The sequence below is a fragment of the Battus philenor genome, unplaced genomic scaffold (genome assembly GCF_028537555.1).
Source record: "Battus philenor isolate CCGP_79_NKW_IND1 unplaced genomic scaffold, ilBatPhil1.0.hap1 SCAF_14, whole genome shotgun sequence".
Taxonomy (NCBI): domain Eukaryota; kingdom Metazoa; phylum Arthropoda; class Insecta; order Lepidoptera; family Papilionidae; genus Battus; species Battus philenor.
The window spans coordinates 1783002-1810999 of record NW_027181676.1 but is presented as its reverse complement, the minus strand read 5'-3'; the positions used below and the strand labels follow the sequence as shown (position 1 = coordinate 1810999).

General features: G+C 35.3%; 1 protein-coding gene across 1 annotated transcript in view; it reads left to right on the top strand.

Moving 5' to 3' along the window:
• Window positions 1-27753, top strand: part of bs (blistered) — a 335491-nt gene extending 307738 nt beyond the window's left edge. The window contains exons 3-6 of the mRNA XM_068777733.1: window positions 23888-24012; window positions 25617-25870; window positions 26278-26447; window positions 27367-27753. Of these exons, the coding sequence (XP_068633834.1) occupies window positions 23888-24012; window positions 25617-25870; window positions 26278-26429 (531 nt within the window). The 3' untranslated portion in view covers window positions 26430-26447; window positions 27367-27753. The remainder of the gene's footprint in view (window positions 1-23887; window positions 24013-25616; window positions 25871-26277; window positions 26448-27366) is intronic.
• The last annotated feature ends 245 nt before the right edge of the window (window positions 27754-27998 follow it).

The following is a 27998-nucleotide window of genomic DNA, read 5'->3' as shown; positions in this document are numbered from 1 at the left end:
AATCAAAAGAAATAACTGAAAATAATAATATTGAATTGAAAAATAAATTAACTGTCCTTCCTTTAAGAGAATGAACGGGAGGTCTGTAATATGGAGGATAAGTTAAAAAATGCAAAACTTATTTTCTGTCAAGTAATATATTGTCATTGTTGACGACTGACTGGGTCATTTACAACCTCTTTATATTTTTAATTGGTTTTTATATTTTTAAACGGTTTTATTTAGTGCGACCCGTACGGAATTTGTTTATTTGGGTCAAAATTAGAAATTGAAATTTAAGCACCTTCCCGTTGTCAGATTGATCTGAAATTTGGTACACACATTTAATTTAGATGACAATACAATATAATAAAATCAAAAACATTATCAATCTAAGATGGCCGCCGATACAAAATGGCTGATTACGTATTTTTCCTAAGCCCCCTCAATATGGGTATCAAATGAAAGGGCTACACTAGTAAAACACGATGATTATGTCAAAATTTTAAATTCTAGATGGACACCGTTCCAATATGGCGGACTAGGTACATATTTTTCCACAACCACCACAATATGGGTATCAAAAAACCGTTTAAGTTAACAGTTTTTTAAATGTATTTATATATATTGACAGTTTGTGTCGCGATGAAATTTTGTTTGTTCGCTTGTTCTGTCAGTATATTGTTACGTTTTATTTTACTGTTACCTAGTTTTGTAAAACGTCATTTTTATTTATTTATTCCATTTATATATCCACACGCTCGTCAACAATCATTGTATATCAACATTATATCCAAAAATCAAAGGTTTCAAAAATTCGGATTAATACATATTAAAATTAATAAATGTTTACTATCTCTCTCTGCGTGTTTTGTATTGACTGAAGTCATTGTATACCTGTCATATTCCTATAGAAAAAATAAATTAATGAAAAATATTTCAGAGTGATCCCTTTGTACAGGATTGGAAATATGTGTAAAGATATTTACATATATAATAAATTAATATGTAAATTGAGTTTTCAAGTCGGCGTTGGTATAAGAAAATGTTTTATTTCAAACGGGTTTAATGAAAACCGAGCGAGCTTTTCCTAACTTTTTTCACAGCAGCGTCATGTTACCAAAGAGAAAGGACGTTACGGTGAGGCCTCTCGGGTTCAACGAGATATTTTCTTTATAAATACAGCTATTAAGTCGTTGGAGGCTTTGTCAAATGAGCTCCCGCAAGCCGTTCAACATCCCTTTGTGCTCTGAGGGTGCTTCAATTCAATTCACCTCACCCGTTTTTAAACTACATTACGATTAAATGAACGTTGTTGTAGCAAAAGCAGTTCGTTTTTCATCATATTTTCTCTGCATAAAGTTACCGCAGCTTGGTAGAGATTGAGAAGTTCTGTCTATTTATTCTTGTCAACTATTTCCACTTGTTAGTGTGTGTGTGTGTGTAGTAGAAATAGTTGAGTATGTTGAGTTAGTGGAAATATTCTGTTGAATACCAGTGCTCTTTGATTTCTTTTCTTTCTTACTTATCAATTTTGTAAACATTTTCTTCCCTATCTTTTGTAGGGGCATCATTACGTCATCAGCGCATCGAAAAGGGGAATTCCACAAAAATATATTTCTTTATTTGCATCGCTATAAATACGGGCGTAGCACCCATGAATATACACACTTCTACTTCGGATTTCGTGTTGTTACTACTTCAAGACCTCCGGCTTTAGAAAGAATCCCACAATGGTGACCCCGAAAAGTTCATTGCTTTAAATAATCGACAACGATGCCTGCACATCTAAAAGATGTGACCACATGAACCTTTGCGAAAGCCTTAATATACCTCCGTTCAACTTGCCGGACCTCAAAAAATAATACTGCAGAATCTTTTGAGCTGGCCTGGACCATTGTTTTAAACCCTAATGCATTTAACGGTCTGTAGCTTGGGACCCGAAATAGTATATAAGTAATATTTTAACTGTACTCACTGTTAGGCTAGATCCCGTGATGTGAATCGAGGAGTAAGTATGCTAGCAACTCCAGAGTCGTATCGAGATAGTCTGAAATCCAGCAGAGATTGAATTGTTAGAGCTTTCTTGGTGACATACGGGAAGTGAGTGTGCCTTACAACTCTATCACCTGCATGTAGAGTCAGGTAGTGCGCATGCGCATGTTGCACTTACCTTAAAGAGTACTGCTGTCATAGACGGTGGAGGCAAACCTACCGTAAATAGGTCCTTGCACTCAGGCGGGTTACAGTCCTCAATAGTAAAACCTAACGGTTGAAACTTTGGGGACTGTATAATCAACAAATTAGGAATAACTTAGAGAGGGTGATTGTACTTATTCACAGCTGGGAGAAGAAAGATCCGTGTCAGTAGTGATAAATAAAAAAACAATACATTACAAGCAATACACCCTAGCGATACAAAATCTTTATTTTCCCCATGTTTTACTAATTTGTTATATTTTTTACACATTAACTACCCATTATATATACTTTTATCTTTTCTATACTATGGTTGTCTGTAAGAGATTGCCTTGTGTGATAAGACCGTCCTTTTTACATTTTTATTATTATGAAACTATTTAAGTATATCCTAGCATATACAATGAAGATTGATTGATGACAGGCTATGTTTGCAGTTTTGCTGAGATATCGAATCAGAAATGTGGAGGTGATTCGCAAAAGTACCAAAATCACTGACGTAAAAAAATTCCCACTGATGGACGTTGGATCCGAAAGGTTTTAGAGAGGTGATCACTAGCCGGTAGACACGGTTAGAGAAGGACCCCCACCAGGTAGTTCGACAACTTAGTTAAGTAATAAAAGGACCAATATTTAGCCACTTTCGCACATGCAGTGGTAGTCGTGCAACAAAGTGCACCGCCCGCCAGCCCGCAGATAAATGCGCATGCGGCAAACAATGCGAACTACACAACTGCTACAACTCCACGGGGCATCTTCAGGTTTTATGTTACACCGATTAGTGCCAAACACAGAGAATAATAGTTTTGATAATTTTGTGACAAGTACCCCTCAGGATAAAAGCCTCCTCCAAAGCTTTCCATTTTTCTCTATCTTTGGCAATTCGAAACCGCTTGCGATCTGCCGTAGCCACGATCTCGTCAGCCCATCTTGCATTAGGTCTGCCTCTCGCTCAGGTACCTCGTGGTCCCGTATATTTTAACACCCTTTGTGTCCAACTGTTATTAGCGAATCTTGCCACGTGACCTGCCCAGCAAAGTTATTATTAGTAATATATTTTATTAAGTAATATATTTGAGATTGATCACTTTATGTATTAACAATAATCCTTATAGAAACTGGTAACACACAAGTGTACAAGACCAGTGTGAAACAATTATAGAAATAGATTTGCGAATTAAGCGACTTCGGTACAGACAGGGCCAAACAAGAGGGGGAATCGGTAAATAAAGCCCATGACAATGGTCCCAGTCGGGCTCGGCCCACCATTAGTGGGGATTACGTTGGGCATATTAAACGTTTGCTTTCATCTTGCCGGCCATTGTGTACTGAGACTTCCGTAAGCGCTACAGTCTTCATCCAAAACGTCATAAGTCAAGAATACAACAAAAAATATATTCTAAATTTAAATTAAAATATCTAAAATGTGAATCTTTTGATTTCTTTCGGTATATCGATAATAGTGAAGAATCAATAGATTGACCTTCAAAGGCACTCTCTTATTAGCACGTCAAATAACTCTATGACAATTCGAACACCTTTCGGGTACCCTTGCATCTAGTGCCTCCAAGAAGAATCCACACAAACGATCTAAAAATTCATGTAACAGCTCGAATCGTGTCTCCTGATATCTATGTTACGAAGGAGTTTGAATGTCACAAAAGATATTGACCACTTTACTTATACATAAAGTGAGGTTATGTAAAGGATTTGTATAAATTGTATCTAAAAATGAGTAACAGGCGAATTAACTGTCATCACGGTCTTCCAATATCATCTCCCTCATCATCAACATTACATACCCCTCCCCCATACTAATAAGATTGCTAGGAAGTGACCTGCATACAGTGTCTTTTCACGACCATCTCAAGGTCATCTGCCCTCTGAGAGTGGACGTTGAATACTGCGCTTGAAAGCCATCGCGCTATGCATTTTACCCATAGGCAACTTGCTAACCGGTTGAACCATGTCGGCTATTATTGGTAAAGCATTTTTTCTAAGTAAATAAAATATGTTTCATAATGTACATGATGCTTATACTTCTCATTCCAATAAAAATAAATACAAGAACGGCTTCAAAAATAAAATTCGCTGCGTAACAATTGCACAGATAAAACATACCCTTTGTCAGTCGTACGAAATATATTCGGAAGCTATTTATCCATTTCTCTGAGCGTCCATATTTACTCTGTAAATCTCTGTTTGCGCTCCCGTCTACTTTATTTGCGGACCTATCGTTTTGTCTCTGATATTTTTTCCGATTACTTCTCTTTGTATGATTTAACGTTTGTTTTGCCATTGGGGACACAGATTAAAAAACACATTCAGTCAGCTGTTACATGTGCCCGCATTTTAAAAGTGCCTTTACGAAAAATACAAAAGAGATTTTATTAATTGGTTTTATCTCAATTTATTTTATTATTTTCAATTTATATACCTTATTAGAGAGTTATATGTTGAAATTGGGTTTGTGTTTATTTAAAAAAGTTCACCTGATCACTGATGACAATGTACTTAGATATTCATATATGCATATAAAAAATTATAAATTACTAGGGAATGATGCTCTATTTACTACTTAAAAAATAAACCGGAAGTTTAAACAATCAAGTACAGAAGAACGCTATGTTGAATTCTACTTAAAGCTGAACAAACAAAAGAATTCGATGCTCCTCGTCGTTTCAATTTATAGATACCCACCGCCATAGGTTTTTCCCAAAGATGTCTGAAGGATATACCATAACCACTTCACAGGTTGGCTAGTGATCGCAGTGTGGTATTATGGTACGCAGAGGATGTTGGTCCTGTATTTGGCGCACTAAGAACGGATTAACAGGTTGAAGTAAGGAGTCAAATAAAGGAAGATATCATCACTTATGGACGAGGAGAGTCGCGGGACCTTTTTAGAGTACTGCAGAAGGGTTAGGAGAGACCATTAAAAGGAACAAGTAGGCAAAAGATATAAAAGTATATAAGACTAATAATGATAAATACTCGAATCCGTGATAAATGTAAAAAAGGAACGTAAAAATTAAGAGTAAAGTAAATAAATCTGTAAATAAAATCAAAAAAGACGTTCTGAAAACTTGTTGAAAACAAAGTGTGAATTATATAAGATTGTGTTTCGAGAATCGAACTTTCGATTTACGATCGCAAGTATCAGTGAGATACTCGATGCTCAAAGTATTTTGAAATATTAATAAAAACTTTATGAACCAGTAAAAATATAACTTAAATAAAAGTCAAATTTGTGAGTTATGACATTTATCGGCGTGCCCGGCCCCGTTTCTTCGGGCCCATACCGAAGCGGAGCGTGTCCTGTTATAATGTTATTAACATCAGGAATTACGACACCTTATTGTCCTCTAATCGGTATCAGAGGAGATCCCGGGCGGTAAAGTCGCGCGCCTTGCGAAACTTGATATATGACAGAGTTGGGCGGCCTTAACTATTTCTAAGCGCACAGTGGGCACAGGCAAGTCGTGCTGGTCGATTGTCTTTAAACGATGTCGCGTGTGTGTTTGTCTGTTGATTCATTGCGCAGGTTTTCAATCGGCTGTTCACAGCTGTCCTAGAAATAACGAATGGTGATAGATATATAACCTTTTTAGTTTTCTTTATCACTAACTTTCATAAGGTCTTTTTTCTGTTTTTAAAAAAGTAAATTTTCGAAATTCAAACTAATAAATATCAGTATATTCTATTCATATATGTTTAAATATAATAAGTTTAGCATTAATATAAACACCATTTTTTGTATAACAAATTAACTTTCCATAACATATGATCACCTACCCACCAACTATCTCTATACTATCTTAGGTTAACTAGTAGAGAATGCCTGAAGGCATTAAGAACGTTTTTACAAAATTCTTAAAAAAAGCGATTAAAAGAAACGACGTCGTTTAAATGTCCACTATAATATGTATATATATATATATATATATATATATATATATATATATATATATATATATATATATATATATATATATATATATATATATATATATATATATATATATATGTATGTATATTATATACATTTATAGCACTATCTTCAACAATGCCTCGTCGGTCATAGAGCCTTCAACCTACTCAGTTACATACATCTATTTGAGTCATTCCTTTCCAAATTATATGCTGTTATTCTATACTGACTATTTCTTAATTTTTTCATAAAGCTATGAACTGTTAATTTTGTATCATAATAAATTATAAATATACTAAACTTTTTCAAACCCTTGCATATAAAATAACAAGTTGTAGTTAAAATACTCGTAAAACAAGGTATAATAAGTATTGGGTGTTATCAACTTTATATTATATATATATATGTGTTATAAAGAGCTGATACACTCAACAAATATAAAATACACCTATTTATTCAGACCGATTCACATAATTTATCCCACTTCACGACGTCAGGTAAACGAGGTGGGTTGAATAAAAAAAAACAGTACGTAATTGGCACCCTTGCCACCCACTATCTCTCGTTTAAAATTCAAGTGTCACGTCAGAGCTACCCGCTGAGACTGCGCGCGGTCAGTGGACACGTGTCAGCCGCTATCTCGATAGTCCACGGGTATCTATGAATACCTCGCTACCCCGGGTATCGTCGGATTTTCTGGAAAATCGTCCGGTAATTCGATAAATTATTCTTGAGTAATAGCTTCAATAATAAATGTATTAAAGTGTGTATTATAAATTCTATATTATACAGAATGATTGAGTGTTGTATGTGTGATATGGGTGTAAAATATTTATACACGTATATCATTTGTCAGCAAAATCTTTTAAGGTTTTACAACTATTTCCAAACGCCCTGTATGAAGTGATCACTCTGAAATATGTTACATTAATTTAAAAAAAGCAGTACAAAGTCTTATGGAACTGATAGTAAAGAATTATTACTTTAAAGCAAAATAATTCCAATTTTGAAAACTTTTCTTACCGAGTTTAGATAATATATATATATATATATATATATAGACAGGATTCTCAATTTACGTTATTAAATAAATGCAGACTAAAAACGGCGAATAATAAATCGTGCATGTCTATGTCTTTTCCATACAGGTTATTTGGTTATGTTTCACTACATCTCACCAAGGAGACTATACGAAAAATTTGCGCAACCAGTGTGTTCTATATAGCCTAAAACCTAAAACTTGTATCAAAAGAATACATATAAGACCTTTTCTACAATATTATCATAATAATTCATCAGGGCATATTGCTGCAACTCTAATGGTGTCGATAGATGGCACTGATTTTCAATTGCCCCGCGCTACCGTTTGACGCGGGTAGTCAAGAAAAGGGCAAATATATTTAATACAAAAAGAATCTAGAAAGATCTGAGAAGTCTTCAAGATTTAGCATCAGTAATGTTTATTAAAGTGCGATGTCCATTTTGTCGCTTGCAATTCAACTCAATTTGGATAAATATTCTTGTATATGAAGTAACAGTGTCTTGGTAGATCTGGACTCTGCGGCAGCTAAAGCGGTAAGCCCTGTTCTCCTCTGTTCTGTGTTCTTTTTTTTTGGAATTCGACTTACAACGCTGCTTAAGTCGCAGTTACAGAATCAGAGTGGCGGTCTTTGAGGAAGATCTATGCCTTATGGACGTGTATCGGTTGATAAGATGAACTGTTCACCATTCCAAATTTGAAACGATTAGTAAACAATCCCTGTGATTGGATTCCGATTGTAAACCATGTATTAACCACTGCTTAGTCTTAATCAGTCACAATTATTTATGTTACATTACGGGTCCTTGTGATTTTTGGGCTAGGCTAATGTAACATGACTAATCTCAAGGTGAGCATTGATAACCATTTTGTTTTCGATCTTGTGTAGGATGTTGTATAACAAAATTCTGGAATTTGAACAGGTATTAGCATGTTAATATCTGGTCGACGATCAGCTCCATACGTCACCTTTGTAAAAATATATAGAAGGACTTAAAAATGAAAGACAAAGGCAGACGGGAACACGGTACGCGAAACACAAACGCACTCCGTCGCAGAGCTCGGGACATTAGCACGATTGACAGGAACAAGGGGCTTGTTACCGCCGCCCAGAGATGCGTATCGTTCGCCTTTGGGCTACTGTTTTCGTATCTTTTTAACACGAAACAAGATTCGCTAGATGTGTCTTGGAATAATGAGCGCACTTGGAACCGAAAAAGATATATTTTAAAAAGTTTATTTTTTAATATCATTTGTCCGTTCCTCAACGGAGAAGAAGCTGATGGACGTCATTCTTAAATCGAAACACAAAAATGAGGACTAAAAATTAGATCATTGTCACTAACCATATCCTACGATGGGACTACAAAAACTCAGGAGAAAGTCCTCATATATATTGGAGATTTTAAAACCATGACGATTGCGAGCAGCTGGACCCTCAATATCTAAATATGCAGAAGTGAATAGACATGATAAAGAAAAAAAAAGGCCGAAGAATAACCTGAAAAATCATAGATATGAAAGAAGTTCAGTAATCACGTTGGCAATATAAACATCATATGTGGGCTATATATATTAATACAGTCGATTGGAAATGTAAATAATTAAAATTTCATGAAATGTACCGAAGATTGGGAAGTGATGCGTGAATATAATGTAAATGAATGCTGTAAGAATGGTACAAAATGTAAAGAATGAAAGAAGGAAGAAAGAGAGACATTGTGAAGAATGAAAGAGAGAGAGTGAAAAAAGGAAGGTTTATATCCCTGTCCCAAAACGAAAATAAATGAACTAGTGCCACCCAATTACGGGGGCAAAAAGCAGTATAGTAATGATAGAAATCATCACACAACACTTATTTTCCGTGAAAAACTAGCTACGTTATAACAGCAATAAAAAGAACATTGACAACAATCACGATGAATGTAAGGAAAATATAGTAAGATATATATACACACACACTTCCCAAACACGGTATAAATAGTGTCGTGTTTTTTGACGCCTACTGCAAGGAATAGGCCTCCGTCAAAAATATCTATGGGAGGATATACCTAAATCGTCACGATTGCCAGACGGCCTGGATATCGCAGGGTGGTATTATGTTACGCAGAGGACGCTACCGGCCATCTTATAGTAACTTGAACATTGGCAATCTTGTATAATTAATGCGCGAAATCTGAATTATTTTCAATTACTGTTTATATACAATGTAAACCGGCGTTTCTCAACCTTATTGTACCGTGCCTCTAAATCCTTTTTAAAATTCTGGCGTCACCCTATACAACATATATATTTTTTATATTAAGGTGAAAGTGTTAAACTCGTATTGAGTTCATTTTGGAATAGTCTACCTTAAGAATCAAACTATGTCCCGTTGGCGAGGGCCCACTGCTGGGAAACACTGGTGTAAACAGTGATTATTTGCTGAACACACACCTATTAGAAATCAATGAGAGATGTCAAAGACGTTCTAGGGCTGAAATAATTATGTTGATGACACCTGTGAGTGCAGTATATAGTTTACATAGTGTAAACTTATTCTATGTAACATTATTCAAAGCTAGTAAAACTTATGTCAATGTAAATCGAATCACTCATAGAGATCACACACACAGAGTCTGTGTTTGGCACTATCGGTGTAACATAACTTCTGAAGATGCCCCGTGGAGGGGTGAAACACGTGTTGAGTGATTTGACGGTGGCAGTTACGTAGTTCGCATTGTTTGCCTCATGCACATTTTGCCGCATACCTTGGTCGATGTCATACTGCATTGGTTCTTTGCGACCACCGTTTTCGACTGATTTGACTCCGTGCGACTTCTATTCAGCACTCTGTGTTTGGCACTAATCGGTGTGGCATAGCTCCTGAGGATTCCCTGTGGAGGGGTGAAACACGTGTTGAGTGATTTGGCGGTGGCGGTTGTGTGATTCGCATTGTTAGCCGCATACGCATTTATCAGTGGGCGGTGCACTTTATTGCACGACTACCACTGCATGTGCGGAATTGGCTAAATATTGGTCCTTTTCTTACTTAGGATGGACTTCCGCAAGGTAACGCCTGATTCCATTAAATGTTTTATTAGTCTGACAGAGGAGGGCTCATCTAGTAAGTCGCAGTTATATATCCGCGGCACCGTGGTGTAAATGGATGCATAATAAGCGACCATTCAAAATCAACCAGATGCATTCCGTCCGATATAATAGGAATTCTTCGCTATACACATGTTTTGTGGGTCCCCGGGTATGTCCGGACATTTGTATGGGGGCGCGGAATAATGATTTACAATGTGCGAGCGTCCAGACCAGCAGGTACGAGAGATTATTTTTTAAGATAGCACTCCAGTTTGCGTGATTGAAACAAAATTACGCAAGTGTAAACAGGCGATAAGAAAAACTCTAGTTTTGAATTTAGATAACAATCGGCTAAAATGAAATATAGGAATTGAATCTACTACGGCCAGTTACAAAACGAAAGTAGATTTAAACTCATTCGCTGTCAGTTAATATGGCACATCCTATCACAAATGAATGGTTTAAAAAATAATGTATAACATTTTAATATAGTAAGAAAAATCGATTTTTTAAATCCGCATTATTACATATTAAAATTAATTATTATTTACAATCTGTCCTTGTAGATATATCCAGTGTGAAATTATTGGTCTGTAATATATGAATAGGAAAAATAATGAAAAAAAATATTTCAGAGCGAATTTATACAGGTTAATAAAAATGTGAAAATTTTAAAAATTTTTGCTTACAAACGAGCTATAAATCCACCACTGTTTTTTTTATATTAAGTTAACATTAAAAATAAAATATATCATGTATTTATACGTACAGTTAAAAGTTTTTTATTATCTGCGAAGATTGAATTTTTAAATTTAGAACCTGTATTTTCGCATGTCAATTTTTTTTAAATAAGGATCGTACCGTAGACATAAATATATTTAGTCATAAAACAATGAAAAATTTTTAGTTATTACTTAAATACATCAAGAGAAGAATGCCTGAAGAACATAATATGATTGACAGTAGAATCAAAGTTACCACCCTTATAATGCATATAATATAAAATTAAGCTAATAGCCAGTTACTTGAAATTTTAAAGATTTAATTAAAATCGACAGTATTTTTTTAAATTTATTATTAGCACCTATATTCCATAGACATTAGCCTCCGTACCTTTGTTTTTACAATAAAATTTAATATGTTCGAAATATTTTTTTTCTCACGTCTATGCTTGTTAGTGTAGTGTCGTGAACTATTTAAAAGTTAAACTCAACCAATTACAATGACTATTCTTTTTAAATCCTTTGCGTCTAATTTGTTTTTAACGACGACCTAACAATGTCAAGTTTTTAAAAGACATCAGTAGTTTAAAGATATACCTTTTAATGATCAGGAACTGAAACATACTATATATATTGACTTCTTTTGTTTTCTAAACAAATGGGTATAAAAATTATTATAGCGATATAGTGAAGTAGTTTAGTCAGTGTTTTTGTCCGAATCGTTTCAGTCCATAGACTACCAACATTTATATATATTTTTTAGTTTTTAGCCTAGTAAAAATTATTAATTTCACCATATTCTTGGCGTTTTAAAAGCACAGTGCCGGTTTTATTTTAATTTCATTTCGTGCAAAATAACAATAAACGGGGCAATAAAAATGCTGGACTAATTTTAAATTAAGAGTCAACAATAACATGCGCTGGTTTAACATAAAAAATAATAAAAGCGATCTGATATTGATATCTCTGTTAAACCGATAGAAGTCCTCTGTAAAGCTCAGGCCTCCCCCAAAGATATCTATGGGGGAAATATCATAATCGCCACGCTTATCAGGTGGGTGATAGCAGTGGGGTATTATGATGAGCAGAGGACGCTGCTGCCCATCTCCAAGAAACTCGTTTATGACCAGTGACGATCCCACATACGTAGTTCACAATGACTAGATAATATATACACGGGCACGGGCATATATTCGTCCAAGGAGAGGGTGCACTTCCTGAGCATGCGTCCTTATTCTGGGAAGAATATTTTGATATTTAATGGAATCAGGCGTTATTTCCCGGAAGTCTATCCTAATTAAGAAAAGGACCACCACCCGCCAGCCCGCTAATAAATGCGCATGCGGCAAACAATTCGAAATACACAATTACCACCATTAAATCACTCAACACATGTTTCACCGCTCCACAGGGCATCTTCAGGAGTTATGTTACACTGATTAGGGACTCTGTGTTTGGCACTACGTGCACTTTGTTGCACGACTACCACTGCATGTGCGGAAGTGGCTAAATATTGGTCCTTTTCTTAATTAGAATATTTCGAAATAGAGATACACCATCTACCTCCCTCGCACTTGTACCTTCTACGGTATAAAGAAAGGTCATTACCTACGAGGCTCAGCGAAAGCTAGAGAGCGAGGCGGTCATCGTTGTTCGTCGTACAACAGACACGTTCAGGCTGTGTAACATACGGTGGTAGCAATATCACGTCACAAGCATCCGTGCATGTATTACACGGACGAGACTCAAGATGCGATCGCAAGATTCATCAATGTGGTGAGTACGGCAACCACACGGAAACTGGCGCATAATCTGAGGATACCAATGTGGAGTAGGAATGAGGAAGTGGTCGCATTAAACGTAATTTTAAAAACTGAATATTGTTACGGCGTCGTTAAAATAGATTAAAATATGTACTTTTTTTACTTAAAATTCGAAATATTAAACAAAAAAACGGATTATAATGCTGTGAAATATAGATCTTAATAATAATAAAAAAGTATAAATAACATAAGATTGTATTTGTGACCAACGATTGCAGGTAAGAAAAGGACCAATATTTAGCCACTTCCGCACATGCAGTGGTAGTCGTGCAATGAAATGCACCGCCCGCCGGCCCGCTGATAAATGCGTATGCGGCAAACAATGCGAATCACACAACCGCCTCCGCCAAATTACTCAACACGTGTTTCACCCCTCCACGGGGCATCTTCAGGAGTTGTGTTACACCGATTAGTGCCAAACACAGAGTCGATTGCAAGTTTCCTATCTATGTGAAAATTAATACAAATCTGGCTCGAAGAATCAATATATAAAGAAACATAAGTAAAGAACCATGTTGATTTAATTGTACAATATTAAATAGACATTATAATTTATAGTTTTACTATATAGTGTAGACTGTAAAGGAATTTTCGCCACGTGCGACTGGTAATTCAAGGAAGCATAACAAAATTTACACAAAGTGATTGAGAGTTGTATCAAGTAAATACGCATTGTAGACTAAAACGTTGTACTGTTAATGCATTCCTTTTTGGGATGCACTGGCATTATTGTCCACTTTCTTGCGATTACGAAAGCCATAGTTACATTCGTTAATAGAAATATAATGAGTCAGATACTGTCTTTGTTTAGCGTCTAATGATTATGAAATCTGTTTCAATAAGTTAAATTACCGGTTAACTTACCGTTTGGCGGTACCGTTTGATATTTAATGTGGTTCATTAAGCTAAATTAATACCGGTTTTGTTGTTAATAACGTTATGTTGTGATTCATTTTATATCGGTGAAAATTCTGACTTAAACCTAACTTAAATTACTTAATATTTCTATATTTATTTAACCTATTTATACTGCTTTTAAAGTCACTTACGTTATGTTTTTCACTTCCTTACTCTAAACATAACTTTGGCAATTTTCATGGTAGCTTGAAAACATAATGCTGGCTTTATTTTTTTAACATGAACAAATTCAAATTTAAAATTTGTAATTTTTTTTCAACACTCATCCGGTATTAAGTGCGTGTACTACCTACATAATGCCTTAGACCTGAGAAGAACGGAAGAATCTCGGCGAGACTGTATATTTATTTTAAATAATTTACATAATTACAATGAAATAGTTTGAAGGCTAACAAATCTTTCGCAAGAAGTGTTCTCTTACTCTCTTTTCAACCGATATATGCCAAATGCAAAGGCTTCTACCAAAGATATCTATGGAGGATATATCATAATGGCCGAGGAATCAGGAGGTCTATGGCATGCACTCCTTAGCTGAAAATAATACCATAATCGCTACGCTTGGCAGTGTGGTTTTTGCTTCCCTTTGCTTTGCTTATAATTAATGCACAATAATATTTTAACCCGTGGTCTATGATTGGATGTTTCAGTCGTATACCATTGTGCTATTACTGCTCTAACATATAAAGGTACATGAGAAAAAAAATCTTATCGAATACAATGAGGTGCAGATAAAATTGTTCAGAACAATGAGCATCTACTAAGTAACCAATATTGCGTGGTTAATGAATGGTGATATACCGATAGGGTGCTTCATTACGATTGCCTGGGACTCGCGGGGTACAATTACACTTTTATCAGATACATCGGGGAGCGCCGAATGCGTTTTACGGTAGTTGGTTAGCCGCGTTTATTATTATTTAGTACGGCGGCATTTAAAGGCAACGCCCACGCTGTGTTGACTGCCCACCGTTGGTTTAGTATGGACATTACTGTGATTTAATTGTGTGCCGCGACAGATAATGTCTAAACTTATTGGACTATTGTGGAAAGAGAGAAATGAACGACAGATAATATGAAGTGTGAAAGAATAGAAAGAAAATAAAAAAATGTGTGTGAAAAAAATAAAATAAATGTAAACAAAAGTCCCTGTCCCACACCAGATGGGGGGTACGAGAGGCACCCAATAACGGGAGCCGTTAAAAAAAAAAGTAATTCGACTGTTGCAATGAAATACAAAAATAAAAGGTTTTTCAGAATGACCAATTTCTTTTTTATATCAGCTGATGAACACCTACTTCAAAACATTGACCTCCCCCAAAGATCTCCACGTTTCCCGGTCCTGTGCTGCCAGCTTCCAGAACTTCCTGCGACCTTCACCATGTCTGTCCACTTAGTGAACGGCCTGCCTATACCGCGTCTACTGACACGTGGTCGCCAATTAAGAATTTTTCGATCACAGCGTCCATCGGTTGCACGATGTACCTCTCCCGCTGCCATTTCTGACGAGCAATTCTAAAGTCGAGTTACCTAAATTATAATATTTATTAATATTTTCCCATTGTTTATAATTATCCGTTTCCTATATTAAAATAATAAAGCATTCTAGTATTTTTACATTGAAAACAACCAATGTAACATCCTTATCAAGGCATACAATATTTAAAGGAAGTATTTCAAGGAAATTTTCAATTTCGTCAGCAAATTGGGTGAAGTGGCGCGAAGTGCTTGTAAACGGCACGTAGCCAGGATAATCCTTCGACCAACGTCGGTGATCCTGGTTCTTCCGCGGATCTCTTCATTTCTGATTTGATCTTACAGCCATGACCACACTAATTCTGTTTTATAAACTACAAAACTTTAGTTATAATTATATATTATATTTTCTAATTTATGCTAATGGTGAGGGTGGATAATATCATGCTCCTTCCAAAACTCTATCTCTTACGTCATGAGATAATAAGGGACTCTATCTATGTATGTAATAATTTTATGACAATCGTAGGCTTTTTAAGTACCTTTAATATATGTGATAACCACAGATACCATTTCCTCTGGGGGGAGTTAGAGTTATTATCGATTCTTCTCACTAAAAGTTCGTTTCCCCCTAGTTATCGTTAGTGGTTTGGACTGGTTACTGCTTCTGTTTAATAATAATAATAATGATGGTAATTTCAATAATAATAATAAATATTTATTTGATGAACGCAAGAGATATAAATCTTATAAAAAAAGTAAGTACATGTAACACGTTGTTTTTGTTATATCTTAGTGTGAAATAAACACATTATTCCTAGTTAATATTGCGTGCGTAGCTAGCTGTACCACCAATTAAAATGAAAGATATTCGCGCAATCTATCAAAAATTATCGACACCTACTTAGAAACCTTTGTAGGCTTGTGTACCACAACTTTGGGAAAGATTGTCACATGATCAAATGAATAGTTTACGATTCTATATAGGATGATACAGACATGCTATATATATATATATATAACATACATGCTATATATATATATACTACAATAACCTTGCCTCTGTATAAGACTTCATCACGTCACTGTTCATGAAAGTTTGTGTTCCGTGGTTCACTTTAGAGACACGTATCAATACTAAGCCAACGTGATAAAGCAGCGATGGTATCGGAGGACGACGAGACGCGGAGAATCATCCTTTGTGGGCATTTATTAACAATTGCGCCGATCTGCCGATACCAGCTAATTATCCCGGCGACGTGCCGTACACAACCACCTCGCACCACTCCACCCAATTTGCTAACGGAATTGAAAATTTCCTTGGTATCACTATGCCTTGATAAGAATGTTACATTGGTTGTTTTGAATGTAAATAAATACATTAAAAATTTTTTAAGTTAAACGGCCTTTTGATATCCATATTGTGGTGGTTGTGGAAAAATATGTACCTAGTCCGCCATATTGGAACGGCGTCCATCTTAAATTTTAAATTTAAAAAAAAATAATTTAGAAAACTTATCTTAAAATTATATTTAACAGGAAAAACTTAATATTGTCAATATAGAAACATTGTTATTTCAAAAATCTTCCATTAAAATATAAGTTTTCCTCATTACAAATACATATAAATTAAAATTCATCGAAAGGAAAAGCTTATTTCAACTTTCTTGCTTGTAGATAACACTGAAATTCTGTCGGAATCAATTCTGTATTCAGAATACGATTATTGTATTGAATATACCCAAGTTTTATTAGGACACAGAGTCTTAATAGCTTATTGAACTGATCAAACTTTTCTGATTAATAAATGTTTTTTTATACAATATATTTAGGAAACCGAAAAGTAATGTCGTTTCTGTCGACATATTTTACAGAAAAACGGATTGATTATAACCACTCCGGCATTGAAAATTTGTATACTAGATGGCAAGAGGTTGTTTATAACGAAGGTAAATATATTGTTGATTAGAAATAAAAATTTGTTAAAAATGTAGTCATGTAAATTTAACTTAAAAAAGCGACATTACTTTTCAGTTCCCCTAATATATGTACGTACTACTATAGTATACTTAGCTACGTGCAAGTCACAGGCCTCTCCCAAATATCTACGGGTGATATATACTATAATCGCCACTTTTGGAAGAGCGCGTGGCGATTGTTTGTAAGCAGTGGCTATCCTATATAATTACTAGCTGATCCCGCAAACGTTGTTTTGCAAAAAAAAATGATATTTTAATTTACAAATAAAAAATAAGGATTGATCGTAGAGGGGTGAAAATTTATGGTTGTATGTATTCTTGTATGCTGTATCATAAAAAAATAAAAACAAAAAATTTCGTTAAAAAAAAAAAAAAATTAAGTGTGAACAACCTTTATCACTTAGGGGTATAGAAAATAGATAGTAGCCGATTCTCAGACCTACTGAATACGCATATTAAATTTGGTAAAAATCAGTCAAGCCGTTTCGGAGGAGTTCAAGTTCGAACACCGTGACACGAGAATATTATATATTAGATTAGATAAAGTATGTATTATACAAGATCATATCCCAGCAATTGCACCCGTGAACTACGATCGCAAGTTCTCTACCGTTGTTTTACTACTGCTCAAAGTTAATAAAGGAATTATATCACTGTAACTAAATAAATGATATATTTTTTGATTACATTGTAATTACTTTTCTTTGTTTTGATTTACGTCAAATGTTTGATTTGTCTTTTAATTTAGTCAGCGGTGGAGATATCACCGTCATTGCAACTGTAAGATGTCTACTGCTACATACATCTTATCTCCCATAGATTTCCATTCGGAAAACAGTCCTTTCCTAACAAGGATCCAGTCTCCTTGCAACATCTTCCGATGAACTTAATCCAGACATGTCTGTGGGCGTACATCCTTAGGACCATGGTTTCTACTCACGAATAGGCCCAAATGACAGCTAATTGAAGCTTGCCTATTGCCATTTCAACTCGCTAAACCGCTGAATCGATCTCGTAAATAAATCGCGAGTATAGGCGTCCATGGTTCGTTGAACAATTGTGACCATATCAATGAAGTTGTGGCATGCATATCGCGCGCCACTCAAGCACCAAGCTCTTACTCACGTGACCGTCAATCGCATCGCGGCGGCGGCGGCAGTGAAACAGATAAATGACAGATGGCGCCACAGTCGACGCAACAAAAATCTGCATCGCGCTGTTGAGAGTCTCCGCGCTCATTATAAGGGCTAGCGGAGGTGCGGTTAACACATCAAGAAGCAACTGAAGATCAAGAAGCTACAGAACTACGACCACTCCTACAAAGTCATAAACGAAAGATTACACTAGTGTGTGTATGTATGAAAATAATAGATTTATTGAAATATAGCCAAATTGGTAGTCTTGCGTAGCAACGCATTTGGAGTATGTTTAAACAGTTTGTCCTTTTATTTCGTGGAGTTGTGAAATACCTCCCCCCTATCACCACAGTCGAATAGAGTTCTGCCTGAGCTATCGATATCGACTGTACGTAGGGGTATCAGTCAGAATGGGTTCGTTCGGTCGGAAACGATAGCGGCTTCCAAGTGAACGTATATTGATTCGTGTTCGCGATTGAAAGTTTTCCATGCCGAAGTCGATTTATGGAACGTCCAATGTATTTTTTTTTTTGGCTAAATTGAAATTTTAGTGATGTGACTACTTTGATATTTAGATATATCGATGTTTTGTAACTTTTAAACTATGTAAATTTTTATATCTGCTCACCTCTGTTTTGAGGTTTTAATAAAAAAATTATATATAAAAACTTTTTGGCTTTCAAGATAGGTTCACTTTTTCTTTTCAACTGATAGATGCCAATTGCAGAGAATAAGGGGATGTTTAAAGATCGCATCGTTGACTGGTCGTGTGCCGCCCGCCTTCAGCGACTTCTGCAGCCTTAACTATATCGTCGGTTAACTTAGTGAGAGACTAAGTTACGTCTACCATCTCTTATTTACCGTGAAACGAAGATCATTATGAATCTTAGGTGAAATTAAGCCGCCATTATACAATAAGTAAAAAGAGTAAATAAATAAATAAATCTCTGACGAATCTCTAAAAAATTTTCTGTAATTGTTTTAATCATAAGTTTGTTATATTAACCGAAATCATGTTTGTGATATCAGACTTCGTTATATTACGCATTTATAAAAATACTTACATCATCAAAATTAAAAATTAAGGTGAAATTGTCATTTAAAACCGACGAGAGCCATGTTCCTAAAATCAAAGATGATTCTTGAAATTCCTTGACAAGTAAAGACCTCGCTAATAGTGTTGGAATATAATTTAGCTCAGTCCAAACTATTTTCAAGGATGTTTAGTCAAACGCGTGTCATACTGCATTGGTTCTTCGCGACTTTTTTAACCACAAAACTCGATGATATCGTTCCGCGACCATCGTCTGCGCCTGATTTGGCTCCGTGCCACTTCTAGCTGTTCAGCAAACTCAAAAGTCCATTGCAGGGACGCAAACATCGTATCCAAAGGTTTGAAAGCTATATTTAATAAAGATATGTATATATTCCGACTGCTTCGAGAATTGGAAAAAGAGTTAGCAAAAATGCAAATAAAAAACAAAGAATTTACATTTTATAAACAAATTCACGTCATTTTTGATGACTATGGTTATTATATTCGAACATTTAACTAAAGTTTAATCTTCATTTCAAATGATTTACCACTCAAACTAGTCATTTTTATAAAGATCTGCGTGTATCCTACTATACATAAACAATATCAAACCATGAAAGTAACCAAACGTAAAAAATCACTACTTTGCATAAAATAGTCAGGCGTAAAAAGAAAATTGCCTTTTTATTTATAACAAGATCTCGGAATCACTGGAAGTGGTTCCTACTGTCTCTTTGCGCATCTGTGCTCGCTGTGATAAAGCATTGTGATTTTATCAACTGTCACATCTAGTATTTATTACATTGCTTCTCTTCATGCATTGCAATTTGTACATTTATCTTAAGGGAAATAATAACACCGTGTTTATATTAATGTACCTTATCGCGTACTATCTGTTAAACGGGACATTATATAGGGTAGCAATAAATTAGGTAATGATAATATAGAAAAAAATTGTTTTCAAAATTTGGATCGCTATATGTAAAAATTAAATATTGTACACTATTTTACTGTTTACATATTCATTGGCCCTGATATAATAAAATATAAACTATGTATATGTATGTGTGTATATATATATATATATATAAGGCTGTTTTAGGTCTCAAACGCGACAAGTCTCGATTGGTCGATGTTATACTGCATTGATATGTCGCTGTATACTTATATATCCATATATCTATCTCTTTATACCAGAGGTGGCCAAGCTTCTTGAAAGTTTGCACCGATGTTCAACATTTGAAATTTTTCGCAAGCCACAATTTAATACGCATTTAAAACTCGCAAAGAATATTTTTTTTACAAAAATCATATTTATGTATATGACAAAAATACAAAATATGTGTATTGAAGTTAGATATAACAGCACACATATATGGCAGCACTCCTAATAATACTTAAGATGCCGGTTAATTAATTATGATCGGTGTTTTGATTTCACTAATTTTATGGTGATATAATAATAGTTATTATTCTGTCATTTGTTTCGATTTCCCTAAAACTGACATAGGTAATATAAATTTAAATATTGAAATAATTCAGAAATTAATCTGAGCTAAAAATAATCGTCCAAAAGCTGCAATTGGCTTGCGAGCCGCAGTTTGGCTACCCCTGCTAAATATATAATATAGATTATCTTGTTATACCTTTCATTGGGATTCACCAAATTAGTTAATCTTTAGTGAACAACGATGGACGGAATTATAAAAACTCCTTTGTAATGTCCTTGAATTGTCATGTTATGCATTTAAATGTTTTTTCAATTAAAAAAAAACTGAAAAAAAAGGGAAAAACTTTGATATGAATTGCTTCGCTATATTCATAAAGTGACCATATAAAACAACACGTCAGAGTTGTTTGTCTGTTCCTCTCAGGTAACGTTTTTAATATATATAGCCACGTTCTAAATAATTTTAGTTGCTGGTTGACTTTGTCCTTTTCTGGTATTCTTGTTACGAAGTACTAGAGCCTTCCATCATCTCTGTGGTAAAACACCAACTGCTGAACATAGATCAACCCCATATATTAGTATATATTAGTACCAGTTGAAAGCGGCCTGTATCCAACCTCGTCCGACGCGCGATGTGACGGAAGCATATCCCACGTTATGTTTGATATTCCATGGTCTATAGAACCTTGTATTGTAGTTACTATAAGTATATTTCTGCTAAGCAAGTGTTGCAACACACGAATACTGTTGGACATATTTTAACTTGATGTTGTCAATAAACACTCTCATTAAGACAAATATAAATCAATTTCAATAATTCTTTTAGTGCTATAAAAATACATTACAACGTACCCGTGAGATCAGACTAGGTTCACTCTCATGAAACGACAAAAACATGCTGAAACTACCAGCGCAAAAGCGCTGCGTCGCGTTTTTCGATACACAATAGCATGGCAGTTGATATTAATAAATAAATGCAATTCCGGATATGATTCTTAGTAGATACAACCGTAAAAGCTGAGACGTCAATATTGCGATGGCCCTTAAATATTAGATAGTTTATTTAGCGAATGCCAACACGCCAAATTAATTTCACAGATAATGCATCTTTGTTTGCCCGTAACAGGCGGCTTTTACAAAGAAGGCAAGATTGCACAGGCAATAATCGCGATTGGCTTACCTTTGCGAAGCCTTTGGCAAGTAAATTAAAATATTGAAAACAAATAATATATTCTACTAACCGTACATGAAAGATAACGTAACCTCGGAAAAAAATATATCATTGGACAATATAAACATATCTTTCTTATTTCTTTTTAGACAGTTGACGCCTATTGCATTTCATGGGATTCCCCCAAAGATCGCAGTGATGATCTGTCCTGCACTACCCGGATCCAGCGACTTCTCGCACCCTTTTTTTTTTTTTAATGGTCCCCGCTGTTGGGGACCTCTCGTTCCCCTATCTCGTGTGGGACAGGGACTTTTTAATTCTAGTAATTTATTCATTTTTTTTCATTCTCTTTCATATCTTCATTCTCTATCATCTTATCTGTCATACTGTTTCTTTCATTCTACAATTTTCCCAGTCTTTCTATTCCATTCCATTAGCCATACATTCATCCTCAACCACTACATTCTAGGTTTCCTTACTATTTTATTTTGCAACATTATTTGTTGTTCAAATATGTCTCGCACCCTTAACAATGTCACGTCTCGTGGTCGCCACTCGAAAACCTTCATCAGTTCCACTAGCGATGTGGCTCGCTTACTGCCATTTCAGGCGATCAATAAACATATATTAATTTGTTTTAATGCGTTTGTTTTGAGCTTGTGAGGTCATTGACAACGTTTCTGCCTGTTAACGTACGTGATACTGGCGCTCATGCTGTTCTTTCCTTGGCTCCCGCTTCCCGGTACACCCGAGGCGAAACTGACAAGAATATCGTCTATTCCGTTCTGTCCGTCTGCAGCCACGGCGGCGCTTATGATCTTTTAACCACAGCATGGTACACGCTTTAAGAAAACGCTGTTTCGGTGGTACTATACTGTCAGCTTTTAGATGCTTACTGATAGATAGAGCTCGATGACCACGTTCAGCTACTTCCCGGGGCGTTGACTATGTCATCAGTTCTATTAGCTTCTTCTTTTTATTTTCAGCCGATGGACGTCCACTCCAAGGCTTATATCTTCCAGGACGCATCCTGATCCTGCGCTGCCTGCATCCAGCGACTGCTGTCTTAATCATGTCCTATTAGCTGTTATTGTACAATTACTGCCTTTATTTGTTATTTTTATTACATTAAATTATACCACAAAGTTTATTTTTTTAATGTTGACCCTATTTCGCCTTTTATTTATTTATCAAAATCTATATAGGAAACCGTTATTGCTGATAATATTTTATTATTTACGAATACATTTATCTCTCGTTTTCAAAACTACAATAAACAGATTCAGTTGCATTCTTAATATTTGTATATAAATATTTAAACATTATTGTTTCGGAAATGTCTCTTTTTTATACTGTGTAAAATATGCTTTTACTAAAAGCTTAAATTAAATTAGATTTTGTTTATGGTTATATACAGGATGATTGGTTATAGGTGTAGAAGTTTTTAAGGGGTGAATGTTTAGCTCATTAGATGTCAATAAATATAAACATACAAATAAGGTATCACTATGTTATATAAAATAGGAAAAAAGGTTTTAAAAACTCGCATTACTAAATATTATAATTAATTAATGTTTACTATCTGTCTCTGGTGACTTTCTGCTGCCAGAACTTACTGGCCAGTCGCATTCCAATAGAAAAAATAAATTAATGAAACAGAGTGATCACTTTATATAGGCCGATTTAAAATAGGTGAAAAATCTTTAAAGGTTTTTGTTAAAAATGTGCTATATTCACTACTCAAGCTCATTGATAACGAATATATACAATTGTTTTGAATTGGTTACATTTTGAATGCATTTTGCAGCTTCACTCTTTCTTAAAATTGTAAAGAAACCGATTTATATTACCATCAAAAACCTGAATACGTGTCAACCAAATCTGTTCTTCTACCTGAATTTATTTCCTATTCGTGGACATAGAAATATTATGAAAAATTATGTGTTTTTTTCTGGATAGGACGAGCCTGCATCTTCTGGTGATAGTGGCGACGAGAGCGGCAGCGAACCCGAGTCCCCTTGTGAGAAGAAAGCCCACCAACAGGACTGGACCTGTGGCGACAATGTGGACCGCAGTAACAACAGGTTAGCCGAATTTTTTTAAGATTAAATTACGCTCATCATTTTCTTTTCAGTCTGAAACTGAATTTCACTGCTGAACATAAGGCTTCTCCATAGATTTCCTACAGGGCCGATTTAAAGCAGGCAATATCCTACTTACCTAGACTCGGTGTTTGGCACTGGTCGGTGTAACATTACTCTTGAAGTTACCCCGTGGAGGGGTGAAAGACATTTTGAGTGAATTAATGGTGCATTGTTTGCCGCATGCGCATTTATCAGCGGATTGGCGGGCGATGCACTTCATTGCACGACTACTGCTGCATAGCGGAAGTAGCTATATATTAGTCCCTTTCTTACTCAGGCTATATCCTGCATACCTTAAAAGTCCACTCCGAAACCTTAAGACTGTCTGTTCTGTACGCTATATGCTCGACTTCTTCTCTTTTTTCATCCAATGGTCGCCCAATACAGGACATACGCCTCCCTCTAAAGATCTTTATGATACTCGCATCTAGTGAGTTTCCGCGACATTAAATATGCCGTTGGTCGACCTGGTGAGGCACTTAGCCGCGCCGCGTCTACCGGATCCTAATGGCCACTCGAGAACCTATCGACCCCAACGGCCAATAGTTGCACGAGTGATGTTCCCCATCCACTCACTTCCAACGAGCAATTCTTCGAGCTACTTTTATATTGCTTGAGAAAATAATCTAGCTCAGTGATTCCCAAAGTGGTCTATATCGACCCCCAAAGGTCTATGACAACCTGCAAGGGGTCTACGTCAGCGAAAAAAAATTTGGGGATCCATGAAATGAAAATGGGGGTCCACGATAGTGAATCTCAACACATACACTGATAGTACCTATTTACTTACATCATACTATCTTATAATATCAAAACATTTACATTATTTATAAAAGTACCTATGAAGTAAAAAAAATATTATATATGTTTATAAAATTGTGTAAGTTGAAGGATGTTGGTATTCGCTTTGTGGTCGCAATACATTTTGAACTTGTATAAACCTGAGAGTCGCAGTCTCAGAACTTCGCTACCTTGCACTGACTTGTTCAATTCGTCACTCTATAAATACGAATGTGGGACAAACAAATAAATTTACAGGAAATCAATATCAGGTAAGTAGGGGGTCTACCCAACACGGAAAAACATGGCAAGGGGTCTACGACATAAAAAAGTTTGGGGAACTCTGATCTAGTCTAGATCTCTGGACTATATTGATAAAGTTAAACTCGGAATTTTATTAAGATATCTGGTCGAAGTAAAGTAGGTGACTTTGATATATGGTTGAAGAAGCTTTATTGCTCAAAATGAACAATTGAGTCGTTACTTCTCTTGGAATATTTTTTTTTAGGTACACGAAAATTGAGACATGCAATTTCTCAAATAATCATCACTATTATTATTATTTCAGTTGTAAAACATCCACTATTGAACAATTACCTTCACTATTGACTTCAAATATGGCCGATAGAAGAACGGCCTTTAACGAGGATGTCTACTCCGACGTCTTATGTTCTGCGCTTGCCTGCTCGTGGTCTCAGAACTTTAAAGTCTTAGTAGGACTTGCAATCAAAAGACAATGATTGAAGGTGTAAATGTTTCCACAGGGACAATCCAAAGGACCAGTTACCGTCAACGTCAACGTCGATTCAAGAACCAGAAAGCAGTAAGCCGAGCCAACCGTTGCTGCCCAAGGTGTTGTCTAATATCAACCTGCCGGGCGGCGCCATGCTGTATCACTCCGGAGTTCTAGCCGGCGTCGGATTAGATGGTCTTAGCTCTAACCTCGGCCTAGGCAACCTGGCTATGGGCTATCCGCATAGTTTCATATTAGGTCTTGCAAATCAAGGACAAGATGGTGGTAAGCTTTCGTGTTTTCTTTTCACATATATATCATATATATCCAGTTTGTGAGCCCAGAGGTTGCGATTTATCGTTGTTAAAAATAAGTTGTAAATTTATTTTGATAATTGCAGTAAAATAAATAAGCAAATTTTTTATAACGATATATATATTTACTATCAGTGAGATTCAGATTTGATTCTTGTAAAAAACAAGACATGCAATATTTTAACGTCAAATCAAATGTAATAAAGTTCACAAACTAAGAAAGGGATTAATATATAGCTACTTCCGCTGTGCAGCAGTAGTCGTGCAATAAAGTGCACCGCCGAAGTAGCTATATATTAGTCCGTTTCTTAGTTAGGATGGACTTCCGCAAGGTAACGCCTGAATCTATTAGATATTAAAGTTCACAAATTCTCGCAGCTTCATCATCAGGCCAGCCCCAATTCATCACAATCCCGCTATCGATGGCAATGGCTGCAGCCGGTAGTCCCGCCACCAACGGTGGACCCGTCTCCGCCTCCAGCGACGACAGCAGCGAGCTCCAAGACCTCAGCACCGGGGACCGGAAGTGACCGCGCTGGATACTTTAGGTGACAAATCTTGATTACTACGTAATTCATAATATAGAGAAATTTACGATTTATTTTCACAAATCTGAATTTGTTCGTTTGTCTTTTCTGCGTTGGAATAAATTTCCCTTCAGAATTAGACTCAGCAAACCGGAACATGTTCAAAAAGAAGGTATTCGCGGAAGACTTGATATATCTCTCGGGACTATCTCTGTCCCACACTACCTATGTGACGTTTTGTCAGTTGTTGAATTTCGTGCGACAGAGATACCGCTCTACGAAGCCGAAATTAGCCGATTGTCTCTTTCCAAAGGTCGATGTTCAATATTTATCGCCGGGTACTGCACATGTTTTTAAAGATATTGGTATTTGGAGTTTCTATCTAATCTATTTTTAATAATGTAATATTTATGCGCTAAAATTTAATTTCCTATTTAAAAATAATAACAGGCACATGAATACAAGAAATAAAAATAAACTCGTAACGTCCCAATTTCATCTTCGAAACATAACAAAGCCTTCACTGCTCTGTATGTACGTATATATATAAAAGTTCCACAAGATATCATATAATATTTTCGAAGTTTTAAATCTTAAATTAAAAGTATATTATTAAATAGATCTTATTATAGCATTCAAGAGTTTTTAGTTGATCGAAATGTGTGGAACCTGATTTATTGAGTCATTAGTAGAGTTGATATTATAATGCACATACACCGAATATTGCTAATTTTATTTTTAAAACAGTAACTGTTGAAATTGGCGTTCCACGCTGTTGCTAGCTTACATATTGACCACAACAGCCTTTTAATTTTAAAAGAATTAAGGATTTAAAAGTGCCAGTTAGACTAATTAAATAAAAATACTTTAAATATTAATATTAATGTATTGCTTTCACAATTTAAATAATTTTAAAATATGCTTTCTTTTTTTGTTACAGATGCAAATCAGAAGTCGCAGAAAGTATTATTTAATCTTTGAGAAGTTTAATTTTTTTTTTCAACTATTTATCTACCAAAGTATGGAAAACACTTGAAGGACGATTCTAGATTCTTTTTATAACTTAATGTTACGCAGGTTTCGTATTATTAATTCACGTATTCCAAAAAGGCTTGCCAATTTTTTAAATTATAAGAGTCGATTTAAGTCGATTCTAGTCGAATCGATTTTCGATTGTCACAAGATCCCTATTTATTGTATTTAAGTAAATAATTGTACATGTACGTGTGTTTGAAAAAATAACATAAAGTATTTTTGTACCAAAACAACCTTTAATACTTTGTCTACCATTTCTACATTATTTATATATAAGTGTATCATGTTTTCAATTCAGTGTGACATAGCAGAATGCATTGTAACAAAACGTTACATTACACTCTATTATTTTGTTACACTGCACTTATAAAATATAATATACAACTGATTTATATTAATATAGTTACTCCTTTTAAAAGCAATAATATTCCGAATTATTTCGCTTTCTTTATTAAACTTTGTGTAGAAAGCGTTAAATATAATAATAAAGGTAAAGATTAAACCTCTGCTACTATTCAGCTACATTTCGTTGTTTAA